The sequence below is a fragment of the Babesia bigemina genome, assembly GCF_000981445.1.
Source record: "Babesia bigemina genome assembly Bbig001, chromosome : III".
In the NCBI taxonomy this organism is placed as follows: Eukaryota; Apicomplexa; class Aconoidasida; order Piroplasmida; family Babesiidae; genus Babesia; species Babesia bigemina.
In genome coordinates, this window is record NC_027218.1 from 1,467,905 (window position 1) to 1,482,745 (window position 14,841).

A 14,841-nucleotide genomic window follows, 5' to 3' on the forward strand; every position below is an offset into this window, starting at 1 on the left:
AGTGCCAATATAAACGGCACGTCGCGCAACCTCAAATTACCTTCATCATGGCCTTTTCATGGGTAACCGCTTAGATCACCCATCATAGTGATTACAAAAGACCCCGGCGCCACCAATAACACCTCGTTGCAAAACCCCATGCAAAATTAACAATAACGCCATTAAACACAATTTGTGCCCCAATGCAGAATGTACAATCATTATCTAGTGTGCTGTAAGTATACGGTTGCCATGTTCATGCCGCTCGGCGGCAGTGAGCAGGTGTGCTACGCCGGAGTGGCAGGTTCAGACATCGATCAGCTGGCGGAGGCCGCTGACGATCTCTTCGTTCAGTGCCTTTACTGTAGTCTGGAACTCCTCCTCAGGCATCAACGGGTCGGAGAACTTGAGTCCGGTGATCTTGTTGATGGTGGCGCGCATGGTGTTGTAGATGGTGCCCCAGCCCAGCTTGTGTCCGCGTTTCCCCGACTCCGAGATGGCCTTCAGGCACTCGTTGTAGAAGCTGACGATGCAGTTGAGCATGCCGGCTGTTTTGTAGAGCGGGCACTTGTAGTCGTAGTCGGTGAATGAGTTCTGCTGGAGGAAGTCCTCCCTGATGATCTTGGCCACCTCCAGGGTGACCTTCTGGTCCTCCGAGAGCGAGTCACGTCCGACCAGCTGCACGATTTCGAGCAGTTCGCCCTCCTTCTGCAGCACGTTTTTCAGCACCTTGACTCCGGGCATGAAGTCGGGGCAGGACTCCTCGAAGAAGTTCTCCAGCTGCTTCTCGTACTTGGAGAAGGAAGTGGTCCAGTTGACCGAGGGGAAGTGTTTGCGCTGCGCCAGCTTCTTGTCGAGCCCCCAGAACACCTGCACGATCGACATGGTAGCGGCGGTGACTGGGCACGAGAAGTCACCACCCGGTGGCGACACCGCACCCACGATGGTGACCGACCCCTCACGCGAAGGCGTTCCGGTGCATTCCACGGAGCCCGCGCGCTCATAGAAAGCCGACAACCGGGACGCCAGGTACGCCGGGTAGCCCGAATCCGCGGGCATCTCGGCCAGACGGCCGGAGATCTCACGCAGCGCCTCAGCCCAACGGCTGGTGGAGTCCGCCATCATGCACGCGTTGTAACCCATGTCCCTGAAGTACTCACAGAGTGTGATTCCGGTGTAGATACTGGCTTCCCTGGCCGCCACGGGCATGTTGGACGTGTTTGCGACGAGGCACGTGCGCTTCATGATGCTGACCTCTTTGCCGTTGACTGTGGTCTTGAGCTCCGGGAACTCCTTGAGCACCTCGGCGATCTCGTTACCACGCTCACCACAGCCCACGTAGACGGTGATATCGGTGTTACCATACTTCGCCAGGGCCTGTAAGCGCGTGTAAAGGCGGCGTGTGTGTGCCCAAACTCACGTGTGAAATGCAGGTCTTGCCACAACCGAAAGCTCCCGGGACGGCGCAGGTACCGCCCATGACAGCGGGGAAGAGTGCGTCAAGCACACGCTGTCCCGTGAGCAGCGGTTTGGTCGAGGGCACCTTTTTCACAATCGGCCTGGGCTGTCGCACCGGCCACACGTGGTACATCTTGCAGACCTTGACTTCACCGAGGCTCTCCACCTCCAGCAGCCTCTCCTCGATGGTGTAGTTGCCCGCTGGCGCGGCGTAGGTGACCTTTCCGCTGACATTCGGCGGTACCATGATGTGGTGCTTGGTGAAGATGTCGTTTTCCTCCACGGTGCCGAAAATGTCGCCGCCGGTGACCATCGATCCCACGGTGATGCTGGGGTTGGGGGTGTACGACCAGATCTTGGTGCGGTCCAGCGAGGGCATGTTGACGCCGAGGGGGACGTAGTACTCCTGGTATGCGTCGTAGATACGGTGCAGAGGCCTCTGCGTCCCGTCAAATACGTTGTCCAGAATCCCGGGGCCGAGTTCCACAGAGAGCGGCATTCCCGTATTCTTGACGGGGTCGCCCACCCGGAGTCCGGCTGCATAACAATTAGGTCAAACGCATACCACTTGTGAGCACTTTAGTGGTGTTCAAACCCGACATTAAGGTTACACCTTTTGCGACACGGCATGTGGACGCAACTCAAGCGGGATCCATTTCAGCATGTACAACACGCAAGTACGTACAAGGTCACGCCGCAATACCAGACCCACAACAACCACGAAATCACAAATCCCCAAGGCTGTGGAACACACTGCAACGCACAAATGGCCGTTCTCGACGGCGCGTATGACACCAAATCAACAATGGACACAACACTCGAAGGGGATCCCATAAACAGCAAACACGCCACAACAAAACCGATACTACGCACTAATAGCACATAAGTCACTCAAACAGCCCACAGAGAGCGTGGGCATGAGAAATTCGACGTGTAAACAAGCGCCCCGGATGGGCGTCACACCGCACACTAGTGTGAACCGGCCAACTTGACGCCCACCGCGCTGTCCACCCACAACAACGCCATCACAGCAACCACATAACGGTAAACTCATGCCACACTCCACTTACATGTGCTCTCGTAGACCTGGATGAAGACAGAGTTGCCATCGATACGGATGATCTCTCCGCAAATGTTCTGCGGGCCAACATGCACCAGCTCGTACATCTTGGTCCCCGGCATGTTCTCCGCGATGACCACTGCGCAGCGGTGAGCGAGTATACGGCATTTTGCGAAAGGTCGAGCGCGATGTGTACGGCGACCGGACGCGAGCGTGAAAGTTTGACTTACATGGTCCGGAGACCTTGTATATGGTACCGCACGGCTTTGACTCCATTGTGTCGACGTTAGGAGAGTGTATTATCGTGATTGCCAAGGCGTTCAGCCCAGCTGACCGCACCGCCGCCGGGTGTAGGGGCGGCGCTCGCGCCCGGGCGCGCAAGACACACCACTCGGCTGCTTCGGCGTTACGCAGTAATTGCGTAAGATGCGAATGCGACAGCGATCACCCGATCGCTAGACCCGCAAAATAGGGCATCTTTCGCATATGGTTGCCTTCCTCCCTTTGGACGACGGCAGGCCGTTGGCGGCATACGACGGGCTATTGTATCACCGCTGCCATATATAGCGCGAGGGCGTTGCCTTGTGGATTGGATGAGGACCTGAACGGTGGCAGAGACGGTGTTAATACCTATGCACGCTTGTGCTGCGCAAGACGTCGATGCCCTAGGGGACTGTGCAGGCGACGGCCCTTGCGTTCCCGCGACGTGCCCCTATCATTGTTACGGTGTGTGTTTGCGCGTCGTACGGTAGCGCGAGCAGGAGTATAAAATTTGTTGCTGGGACGTGGCGTACATCGGTTGGCTGATCCGGACAACTGGCGCCCTGACGCTCAATCCTTATTGCACCGCCGAATCGTTGACGCCTGAGATCCGGTTGCCCCTTTGTAGTGAGAATATTTAAAAGTACACGTGGACACGTGTTTTGGTTGCTACGCGGGAAAATATCCGCGTTTGAGGAGCCGTGTTGCCGTATAAATTGATGCTGCGGGCTAATGCGCCCCTTTGTGTAACATTGTGCCATATTTGAACGCAAAAACGCGTTCTGTTGTTTGAGCTGGGTGCAGATGAAGGCTACTTCGCATCCAGTAGGGATTGAAAGGGTCCCTTCCAGGGGCGGCCACCTGGAATCGCCCAAAAGGAGCACTGGGACGATGGTCGATGACGTCGTGTTTCCTCCCGACGTCTTTTCGGCGCTCTGGCGCCGCCCAGGCCGCGTGTCCAACAACCTCGTCGATCGTGAGGGCATCTCCGCCACCTCGTTGCGGAGCAAGACCGCTCCGGCGCGTCAAATGGTGGCCAAGTGGAGTGGCTGGCGCTACAAACATGACTCCGAGTCCGCGTCGGACTGCGGTAACGACTCCCACGCGGCCAACACTTACACTTCGGCGCTGTACAACAAGCTGTCGTCCATGTTCTACGAGTTCAAGGGGTACATGTACAGCAACTGGCAGATGTACAGCGCGGGTCCGAGCGACAGGCCAGCAACAACTGCTCCAATGGAGACCTGCAACGCGGGATCTAAGCGTTTCATGTGGCCCATGGATAACCTGGTTGGGCGCAAGGGCAACGCCGGGCCGTTCGTTGCCTTCATCCCCAACTTCTCGACCCTGAACCCGGGTTACGAGTTCAGCGACGCGTTCGTGCCGCACCACGACAACTTCGTGGACTGCTTCGCGCTGTTCATTGAGGGCGACAGTGCGTCTGGCAACCAGGCCGAGCCCCTGCGGCGCTCGGAGAGCAACACGTCCGTGGAGAGCATGGGCGACAGCGTGATCTGCGAGATCGTGAACAAGGTGTCGCAAAAGGTCATTTCCGAGTCTGGTCCGTACCAGTGCGTTTTCGAGGAGGAAATCGACTCCCGTACGCAAAACGACAAGCTGCGCAACTTGATGAGCGAGCTGCCGGTAAGTAGCGGCCGCATCAAGTTCTTCCAAACCATCAAGTCGCTCAGCAAGACTTGGGAGAACCGGTACCGGCGCCAGGGCGGCCCGGTTGCGAGGGCGTCTGACCCCGGTCCCACCGATGGCACCAGCACCGCCAGCTACATAAAGCAGCGCCTCGGCCTGTTCAGCGACTACCTGTCCCGGAGGTCCGAGGGCGCGCTCAGCGCCGCCTCGCTGAGGTCCTATTTCGGGGGCCTGCGCGCGAGGCGTAACAGCGACCCCACAGAGCTGTCCCAAAGCGACGACAACGCCCGTAACCGCCTGGAGGATCACATCCAAGTGCACACCAGCCACTGGGACGAGTTCCAGTACGACGACATCGAGGTCATCCTCCGCGACGACAACAACAACTCGGTGGTGCAACTTCCCTACGGGTGCGTTATCATGTGATACGGGTCGTCTTTGATCGGGAATGCGACTGTACCTCCGCCAGCGGCAATCTGCATCACTGCAAGATCGCCTCTGGACGGTTTGGCGCAACAACGGATGGATGGTCTACCGATATTAATAACACCGTTCGCAGCCTCGAAGGCCTTTCGCGCGCTGCTAACGCTGCTTGCACTCCTTGAGGATCTTCTGTCCGACCTCGCCTTCTGGCGTGAGGTCGCGCAGGAAGTGGACGATGTCGACCCGGTCCTGGAAGTTCGGGAGTCCCGCGAAGTTCATCCCCACCACTGCGCTGACGAAGCGCTCCGGGTTCTTCATGTACCTGAGCACGGCATGCGCGACACCCCCTGGTCCCTACCTCATTAGGTTAGCGTCGGTCCACACGATTCCGGCGTTCTGCAGGGTGTCTGTGATGCCCGTTACGCTGTCGTGCCCTGCAACGCCCGCCGTGCGGCAGTACACGTTGAACAGCGTCGGCCCGACGGTCGCGAATCCTGCGCATTGTCACGCGTCTAACAACAAGTGCTCATGAACGTCCCCTGGGAACACGCCAGGAAAGCGTGCTGCCTAAAACGGCGGCGACGAACACGTGCACAGCATAACACCTCGCAATGTAGCACTACATAATACTTTGTGTTATACATTCATGGACGTCTTCTCGCGGCGCGGCCGTGTGGTGGCGTGCCCAAAATTGGCCACGTGGGATCAGGCACTGATGTATGCAGCTTCCGTTAGCCACTGCCGGCGGCACCTACCTGAGGTTTGGCGGTTGTCAGGCCGCATGGAGTGGCACTGCTGGCAGTGCTTCTTGAAGAGCTTCGCGCCGCGCTTGGCGTTTCCGGCCGGGAGCACGAAGTCGTCTGGGATGTCGTCCCAGTTTGCGCCGACTGCCATTATGAGAACGTTGCCTCAAGTACGCGAATCGTCCACTCCACAACCGAGAATCGCCGGCAATCACATCAGTGTCCTCCTGAGTTACCATCAGATCGTCCGCCACCGAACCATACCGGCCAGACAGTTGCGCTCAGGCCCAGCCCCGGAGCCTACCGAGTACGACGCCACCTTTGTGACCGTCAACAGCGACAAGCGATTCGATATCGCAATGTGTGAAAAATTAGGTGAATATTTAACCTGCCATACGGGTCTGCCAGCCGCATTCGCGGCCCAGCCGGCGGCAGCGGTAGGCGCCGCCATACGGGCACCAACAACACATCAACGCAACACGGGACTCACGCGTGACGTACACCGCACGTATCAATCGGAAGGTTGACATTACGCATACAGTTGCAATGTGTGGTCTATCTTCGCGCTTAGTCGAAGAGCGAGAAACCCATGTCGTCGTCCTCCTCCTCGGGCTCAGGCTCCGCCTTCTTGGACTCGGCCTTGGCGTCACCAGCAGCGGGGGCAGCTGCGGCGGCCGCGGCAACGGGGGCGGCAGCAGCCGCGCCGACGCCGGCGAAGAGTTCAGCGATGTTCTTGCCAGCAAGGGCCTTGGCGAACAGCATCGGCCTGAAGGGCTGGACCTTGACGCCGACGGCGTTGATCAGCTTGGTGATGTTCTCGGCGTTGATGTCGAGGCCCTCGTCGTAGAGGATGAGCGATGAGTATACGCACAGCAGCTCGTCGCGCTGCTCGGGGGAGAGCTGCGACATCGGGACGGATGCCATCTTCGATATCTGCGCAAAATGTGAGCCTCGCGTAAACAGCCGGAAAATTGCAAAAGTGCACCTTAACCGTCGGACACAAACGTAGGTAATAAATCACACCACAAGCCCCGGCGGCGACCGACCACGCGACTGGTGTGGGCCACGGGAACGCTCCCAACAGACAGCCGGGCGCCCCGTAGCACGAACCCCCGCAACCGTACCCAGCCTCCAGCCCGGCTATTTGGCAATATACCGAGCGGCGAGGCAGGGCGGGAAGCGCGATAACGCCGGCTTGCAGTACACAACCACACCCATACACCCCAAGAGGGACAAAGCGGACCTACCTGTGTGGGATACTGACTTGTAGTACCTGAAAAAGCCGCTAGATTTCTGAGCAACCAGCGCGGGAGAGTTGTAACGTGTAGTGCTGGCGCAACCGGCCCATCGGCCGGCCGCCGGGCTCCCGCCCCACCCGGATTCCTACCCGCGACACCACCTGGACCAGACGGCCTTTACCGGCGGCAGCCGCCAGCAGGTGTTGCACACACCGTCGGCAACGCAATGTAGAACGGCCACCTACCGCTTTGGGACCCGCTATTGCGCGCCTGCGAAAACAGGAAACACGGCATTGGCTGCGTGATTACTACGTCAATGCCAGGGGCTCTTTAACCGCCCGTCTACCGGCAACCCGGCCAAATATCGATCCTATAGTTATATTTGCTATCATTAGTCAAATCTATCAGCAGTCTTATAGAGGCGTATGCTCCTCTCGACCACTGGTTACACAGCGCGGTACCGCTGAGTCTGTACGTCATTGCTCGTCGTCATTTCTAGCGTGCGGCGCGTATCCCCGGAACTCGGCGAGCGCAGTGGCATCGGACGCGTCTAGAGGCGATATTGTGCAGTCGATGCCCTTCTGCCACGCCAGGACCTTCCTGTGCCACTGTGGCGTCTACTTGCGCGCCAAACTCACTTCACGTTTGCGATGGTGTCCACCGTGATGCAGTTGCCCACTCTGCCGCACCGTCCCACTCGGCCTGCGAGCCGTTTAGCGCCCTCAGCTACTGAAACCAACCCGATATGTGCACGTACTCGTTGACGTTACGCGGCACCCCGACCATGTATACAGTGTCCAGCTGAGCGGCATTGCGACACGATGTTCCGGTCATGCTGCTTACCGTGGGAAAGTGCAGCCCCCGCGCTGAGTCCATGGAAGCGGCGTATAAACGGCAATCTGTGGCATATTAGCCGGCGCCAATGGATGCACCACCTACCGCCGCCGTCAGTGTCGAGTTCGTTGTGCAGCTCCTCGAACATGTCCAGGGCCTCAGACGACTCGCGGTGGTCGTACAGCCCCTTGACGACCTCTCCGCTGAAGCGCTTCGAGACGTTGTCACGGATCCCGAATTCGTGGTGCAGCACCTTGCACTGTCGCAGTATCACGCTCAGAGAGGTATGCGAAACTCACCTTCAGCCCGTATTGATCCATGTAGTGCGTGAACGACAGCAACGAATGCTGTGAGCCGACGAAGAATATGGCGCGTTCCCCCGCCCTGTTGCGTACGAGTTCCACCAGCTTGCCGACCTTGTTGCCCAGGCTGTCGGTGTTGGACACCGCGAAATAGTGCTGCACCGAGGACGGCACGGCCACGTATCTGTTTGCGGCGGTCTGCTCGTCGCGGTTGCGAATGATCGCCAGCGGGCATCGTACGGTGCGATACGACTGGATGAGCGTGTCGAAGAATCGGATGTGGTTCCTCGAGATCGAGGCCGAGGCGCCCACCAGTTGGAGCTTGTTGGGGGAGAGTGCCAGCAGCGCCTGTCAGGCATTTATGATGCGACGGAGCGGCTAGGCGCACTTACCTGGCATATTTGGAACGACGCGGTGGGGTGCTTGCGATACATGAGCTTCTTGCGCTCCGAGGCGTACTGGTTCGTGACCTTCAGAAGCCTGTCCACCTCGTCCAGGATAACCAGCCCCACGTGCTGCATGATCCCGCGCACGTAGCTCTTGCTCTTGGTGAGCAGGTAGACGTTGAGCTGGTTGGCGGAGCCGACGACGAAGACGTTGCGGGGCCCGATGTCCTCAGGCAGGTGCTCCTGGTCGTCTATAATCAGGCGCACGCAGTCCTTGTCGCCTCCCGCGAAGGCGATGAGCTGCTTCGCGCTCTGGATCGCGAGCTCCTTGGTCGGACACAGCACCATCACCCGTTGCAGTGCACGGGAATCTGGCGGTTGGAACAGCCCCGCTGCGCTGGGAGGGGCTGTGGTTGCGTACTCGAACAGTTGGTGCACTTTTCGCGAGCACAGCAGATCCGGCGGTACCCCGTAGTAGTACCGCAGCGCCGCGTACAGCAGCATCGAAAACGTCTTGCCCGTAGAGGTCGCCGAGTGGAACAGCGCGTTGTTCCCGTACGCCAGCTCGTCGAAGAGTGCCAGCTGCAGTCGCGACAGGCGCTCTATGCCGACCTCCGCCAGCATGCGTCCGACGGCCGTGGGCGCTCCCGTTGGCGCCAGAACGCCGGGGTCGACATCCTCTAGAGCCCTCCGCGGCAGGAAGTCCGCATCCTTGAACACCCCCGCGTAGCTCACGACGCCGTCTGCTCCGATATCTGGCACTTGTACCAGTTCACGGCGCTTTGGCCGCGGTGCCGGCGACGCATCCCGCAGGCGTTCGTCGACACCAAGGAAGCCTGAAGGGGGGCGCGACCGGTGGAATCCGGTCGCCCTGACCGCCGTTGTCACCCCGGCATCGTGAAATGCCGGCCCGGGCGCAACACCGTAGCCGATGAAGGTGCACAGGTGGTACAATCCGTGCACATTCATCGTCGGCGCGCCTTCGGGCAACACGCAAACGGCCCAGTTATACCCATACAGGCGGCACCCACGGCCTCAAAACATATTTACACAGGGGTATCTCACGCACATCGGCGAGCATATGGTGTCTTACGGGTGGAATCCACGGAGCTGCGCCGGTGCCGGCAACACACCCGGGAATAAAGCGGGCATGGTGAAGTCAAACGTTAAAAATTAGACCCTAATCTGACAAATGTTGCTGGAATATTGCTCCATATTTTACTTTCGTGCTTATGGCGCGTAAACGCCGGCGGCGAGAAAGGGTCACAGTCCCATCTGCCTTCTCTCGTCGCTTGACGCTAAAACTGAACTCCGGTTGTTTTTGATCCTCTGGACATTACACAGGCCATCAACGAAGCTGTGCATGACTCACTCGGCTTCCTTGGGCCGTCGATCATCCAGGTCCGCCTCAGACTCCTCCATCAGCGACTTGTAGTGCGCGAACACGCTCGCCAGCTCATCCTGCTTGTCTGCGAGGGCGATCTCCAGCAGGGAGATGTTAGCCTCGAGGTTGCGGTCGTCGTGGCTCTCCATGATCTCGCAGCGCTTGCGCGCAACCTCGAGCTGCATCTGCAGCGCCTCGCACGACTTCAGCATCTCGTGCATCTCACGGCCGAGGCGGTCATGCAACTGCTGCACGTACTCGAACTTGCCGGAGCCTGAGATCCGTGTTAACTCGCCAGTCATGACAGAAGGCCGCAAGAGCGACCATGGAATGAAGCTGGCTTTGCCAGTTGGGCACACCTATCACCACGCACGGCCATCGCTAACGCATACATTTCACCACATCGCACCACATAACAACCACCAACCACACGGCAGCGGGTCAGACCCGAACCACCAGTTCAGCAACGGATGCCCGGCACCTTGCGGAGGAAACACTCACCCGCTGCCTCAACCCGCTCGTCGAATTCCTTGAACATGTCGTTGAACCGGCGTGCCTCCTCTGCGCAAAACTGCTTCACGTCGTCCGGTATCATCTCCAGCTGGTCGTCCGCCACGGTGGTGAGGTTGGTCGAGTTCGCCGACACCTGGTAGCCTTCCACGGAGTCGCGGCGGAACATCTCCTCCGTGTGCGCCAGGTCCTTGTCCTTGGCGTCAAGCTCCTCCTTCGGCCATATGGCCCACAGGTACACGAAAATCATGTTGATGATCCACGTCTTCGTTACAAGGCAAATCGGGTACATCACCGTGACGAAAAGGCTGCTGTCCAGCACGTGCGACGGCAGCTGCGCCTGGCCCAACAGCAACCTCACGCTGCCTACGAACACTCCCTCGTCCTTCGACATATCTGCGCATTGGTGTACGGCCGCCGTGTGTTTCGCAACTAACCGTTGAAGTAGTCGTTCGCGAATGTCATGATCACGAATATGAAGGTCAGAATGAGCATCAACATGGCGACCACAACCGTGATGTACAGTATCAGAGCGCATTCCAAGCACACAAACAGGATCACAAATAGGTCACGGACCAACTGGACCTGCGTTATCAGTATGAGGCAGACGATTATCCCGAGCAGCACCCACAACGAGCTGTGGGCTACGCGCACGTCGCGCATGGCCGCGTTCACGATAACCCTGACCTCCGTGGTCGATAAGCCCGGTACGTGTTCGTATATGGAGTTGGAGTTGAAGTATATGGTGGCGTATATCCCGCAGATCGCGCCTATCAGGATGATGACCAACAGGTCCAGGAAGCGCAGGCGGTCGTTCACGAAGAAGACGAAGACCTTGCGCCAGAACAGCAGGTTTCCGTTGGCGATGCCATAGCGCCTGTCGTATCCACTGAAGAATTTTCGGCAGTCGACGACGAACCACCAGGCGAACGCGACAAACATGACCAGGGACGAAATCGCCACCGAAGCGAACACCCAGTTGTTGTAGGCGGTGTCCAGGTGGACCCCCAGTATGCTGCGCACCTTAACCTTGGGCACCACCGCGCCAGAGGCACGGATGTCGAACCAAATGGTTGCTCGGTACAGCTTGGACTGCGCGTAGGAGTCGACCAGCAACAGCTCCAACTGCACGCGCTCAACGACGTCGGGGAAGTCCGTGGAGTGGCTTCCAAACAGTTCGCGCGCGCCGATGGAGACGCTCGTGGAGTGCAGAAGGCCGCGCACGGTCACGTATTTGGCGTCGTGCTGCATGGTGCTGAACATCGGGCACTTGAAGCCGGCAGCAGACCGCAGTTTCAACTCCACGTAAACTGCGCCCTGCGAAGGCGCCGCGAAAAACCTGTTCTTGATTGCCAGGAATTGCTTGGATTCGCCCATCGGGTTGAGCATGTCGTTGCTGAATGGAAGCCACGTAAACAGGGAGCCGAAGCCACCAGCGGTGAGCCACTGGAACACATCCTTCCTCGTTGCGATGCGCCGCGGCAGCTGCGACACTCGAACCGTGACCTTCTTGACGCCATCAGGCTCGCCACCGCTCTCTTTGGGTGGCGGTTGGGTGCCTTTAGGGCCGGGGGCGTCAGACTCCTGCGAAGCGGAACCGTCATCCCTGCTTCCTTGAACAGCACCACCCCCATCAGCACCAGCACCCATCCCGCCATCATCCTGACTTGGACCCACTCCACTCAGTTGAAATGCGTGTAGTGGCGAGCCTCTGTTCATACCTGGTGGTTTCACATGTGAATCATCTGCGCCCTCCACACCGGCGACTGACTGATTTTCGGAATTAGGCGCACCTGATATACCCCAAAATGCCGAAGGCCGAAGATCCTCAGGAACGTCCACACTTGGCCCTTTAGGCTCCTTAGCCGATGCTTCGTCCGGCAGCTGCTCATCAGCTGGCTGCTGCAGAACGAACGCGTGCAGTGCGCACGGCAGCTGGGCAACATCGGTGGTGAGGTGGTCGTCCAAGGTCTGCTGCAGCAGCCGGCGTACCGTGCGGTACTGCCGGTCCCTTACGGCGAAACCCATGACGGCAATGACGACAACCCAGTAAAACAGCATGCGGAAGTTCCGGTGGTCGCTTCTGAACTTGAACAGCCAAATCCTAAACCGCTGACGGGCGCCAACTATCCGCTGCGGCGCATTGGCAGCCACCGGCTGTCCCTCCACATCAGGGGGTATAACCGTAGCAACGTGTTCGGGCACGTCGTTCTGCGCTGCCTGCATCTGCGTGGCAGGCGCGTTGCCGTAACCGCCGGCAACGCCCTCAGCGGATGCCTGTGCGATTTTTGGGTGATCCGCTGCATGTCCACCATTCTGGCCCAACGATGACATGGTACCAGACCTCGTCTGCATGCCGTTAAAGCCTGCCGAAGACGGCTGCCCTGGGCTCCCCGGCCCCGAACAACCGTTGTTTCTGGAAAAGGCCAGGTGGCGTATGAACACGGCGCTGCTGCGGGTGGAGAACCTGCGGAACAGCCTGGCGAGGGCGTACTTGGTCCTGAAGTAACGCGACTCGTCGTACGGCCCGTTCGGCTTCGTGGACTCGAAGCTCCTGATCTCGCTATCCGCGTCCAGGGTGAGCATGATGGGCAACACGGTGACCACGCCGCAATACCAAAAGACAATCAGCAGGGCTATGACTGACACCGTGTGGAGCGCGCCGTGGTTGCGATAGTAAGCGTCCACGCGGCTGCCACTCGCCCCGGCCAGGATGTACGCCAAGGTGACGAAGTGGTGCATGAAACTCCCGTCGCCGGCGGCCGTGTGGTCCAGGATACACATGTTCACGAGTGCCATCAGGGCCAGCGCGGATAGGACGCACGCCGTCCCCAGCCCCAGATGGTAAATGGAATGGAAGACGAAGAGCCACATCATGGTCCCAACCCTGCCGCCGCTGCACATCATGGCGAAGCACAGGACGATCAGGAGGCATATCGTGCCGAACGACGCTATCTGCAACACTCCCATGCTCACGTACCCGCCCAAGAGGTGCGTCCTGAGGTTGTTGAACCCCGCGCGCAAAACAATGGCGTCGATCACCAGCCCGTTGCGCCCCTGGGTGACGACGTTCTCGTAGTCTCCTCCTGCACCCATCACCGACTGGATGTACGGCGCAGAGCCGGTGAACCAGTACAGCCTGGCGGCGTACGCGATGATGCACGCGCCCAGGGCCACCTTCGAGACAACGTCGAGGCCGTACAACAACTTCGACGTGTAGACCCGGTAGCGCCTGTGGATGACGATGCTGTGCGCGACGTATATCACCGCCAGAATAACCACAAAGCCGAATATCCCCTGCTGTATCCCGTGCGTCAGCCCGTCACGCGGCGACGATATCGAGGATGCCTTGGCCACCTTCACCAGGTTGGCGCTGCCGTCGGGGAGTGTGAGGAAGGTGAAGGAGACGTTCACGTAACCAACGGTGTAGTCGTGCGCGTTGCTCGTAAACGCCTCCAGCGTGACCGAAGTTGTGGTCGGTTCCGATAGGATCGCCCACAACGGGAAATACGGCGCCCTGGTCGCATACTGGCAGCCCATGTTGAGCGCCGCCATCGCGGCATACAGGCTCGTCCCCGGGATGTACAAGAAGTTGCCTCCGCTCTTCGAGAACGTATGGTACGTGCCTTCTGGCGCGTATGGAAGCTTCAACATGACCTTAGGGGTTGACTTTTCGTTTCCTTCGACGCTGTCGGGATCACCACCGCCCTCTTCATCAGGGCCCTGTACTGCTGCTTCTGGAGGCTCACTCGCGCCCACACTTGGGGGTGGATCCATCTTCACAACATCCGCTTCTTCTCCTCCCGCATCCTCTGCGTCGCTAGCGCTGTCGCCGCGCTCGCTGTCATCTGCGTCATCGTCATCGTCGTCGTCTTCGTCCGCCGCCACACCCATCCGCCACACCCCCGAAACCTGAAGTGGGTCGGGTTTCGCAACAGGCGGTGCCGGGTCCACGGCAACAGCGTACTCGACATCGCTGTAATCCGTTCGTAAGAAGGTCAGGCGTATGGTGCCCCCTAGAAGCTTGTTGTACGAGTTGAGCCCCGCGACTAACGACGGGACTAACCCGAACTGCAGCCACAACGCGACGTCATGCCTGCTGCTGATGCTCGAGTAACGCAAAACGTCCGTGCCCGCGCTCAGATCGACATCCAACACGCTGCGGATGGATGCCGCATCGCCATCCTGGCTCTGGGCACCGCCGCTCAGAGAAGCAAGCCCCTCCAACAACTTCGAGACACCCGCTTCGTTCGGCGCGATAGGCTCCTTTAGCGCCGACCTCAAGGAAATCTTCGAGTAGTACGACGAGCGGGAGTGCAGCGAATACATGCAGAGCGCCACGAGCCCGGCGATGATGACCGCCGCCTGCAGGCACTGCAGCACCAGCTGCCGCCGGGGCACCTTCGCTTCCTCATCCTGATCTGCGCGCTGGTCGGACGCCGCTGCAACAGCGGGTGGCGCCACAGGGTGTCTAGGCGGGAAGACGGTTGCGATGTACGAGTCGATTACCCGTCCGAAGTTGTATGTGCCCATCGTAGGCACACATCTGGTGTTAACTGGGCCGCGGCGATGGCCAAGTCACGCCGTGACACTTCACATGTTATGGAAGTGCGAGT

The 14,841-nt window shown here is 59.2% G+C and overlaps 6 protein-coding genes across 6 annotated transcripts; 1 reads left to right on the forward strand and 5 right to left on the reverse strand.

Moving 5' to 3' along the window:
* Positions 1–285: 285 nt before the first annotated feature.
* Positions 286–2,773, reverse strand: BBBOND_0305870 (vacuolar ATP synthase catalytic subunit A, putative; the record flags this gene model as incomplete). Its single annotated transcript, XM_012913415.1, has 4 exons — positions 286–1,356; positions 1,400–1,974; positions 2,508–2,636; positions 2,728–2,773. The coding sequence occupies 4 exons, from the start codon at positions 2,771–2,773 to the stop codon at positions 286–288; spliced, it is 1,821 nt and encodes a 606-aa protein (XP_012768869.1).
* Positions 2,774–3,562: 789 nt separating this feature from the next.
* BBBOND_0305880 (hypothetical protein, conserved) lies at positions 3,563–4,831 on the forward strand (the record flags this gene model as incomplete). Its single annotated transcript, XM_012913416.1, has 1 exon — positions 3,563–4,831. One exon carries the CDS (start codon positions 3,563–3,565, stop codon positions 4,829–4,831), a length of 1,269 nt encoding a protein of 422 aa, XP_012768870.1.
* A 156-nt stretch (positions 4,832–4,987) lies between these two features.
* Positions 4,988–5,722, reverse strand: BBBOND_0305890 (cytochrome c family protein, putative; the record flags this gene model as incomplete). Its single annotated transcript, XM_012913417.1, has 3 exons — positions 4,988–5,150; positions 5,187–5,322; positions 5,584–5,722. 3 exons carry the CDS (start codon positions 5,720–5,722, stop codon positions 4,988–4,990), a joined length of 438 nt encoding a protein of 145 aa, XP_012768871.1.
* Positions 5,723–6,138: 416 nt separating this feature from the next.
* BBBOND_0305900 (60S acidic ribosomal protein p1, putative) lies at positions 6,139–6,495 on the reverse strand (the record flags this gene model as incomplete). The annotated part of the gene is made up of 1 exon (XM_012913418.1): positions 6,139–6,495. One exon carries the CDS (start codon positions 6,493–6,495, stop codon positions 6,139–6,141), a length of 357 nt encoding a protein of 118 aa, XP_012768872.1.
* A 790-nt stretch (positions 6,496–7,285) lies between these two features.
* On the reverse strand, positions 7,286–9,300 carry BBBOND_0305910 (hypothetical protein, conserved; the record flags this gene model as incomplete). The annotated part of the gene is made up of 7 exons (XM_012913419.1): positions 7,286–7,409; positions 7,448–7,511; positions 7,550–7,610; positions 7,653–7,708; positions 7,749–7,902; positions 7,943–8,293; positions 8,338–9,300. 7 exons carry the CDS (start codon positions 9,298–9,300, stop codon positions 7,286–7,288), a joined length of 1,773 nt encoding a protein of 590 aa, XP_012768873.1.
* A 399-nt stretch (positions 9,301–9,699) lies between these two features.
* On the reverse strand, positions 9,700–14,758 carry BBBOND_0305920 (hypothetical protein, conserved; the record flags this gene model as incomplete). The annotated part of the gene is made up of 3 exons (XM_012913420.1): positions 9,700–9,989; positions 10,217–10,621; positions 10,663–14,758. The coding sequence occupies 3 exons, from the start codon at positions 14,756–14,758 to the stop codon at positions 9,700–9,702; spliced, it is 4,791 nt and encodes a 1,596-aa protein (XP_012768874.1).
* Between the last annotated feature and the right edge of the window lie 83 nt (positions 14,759–14,841).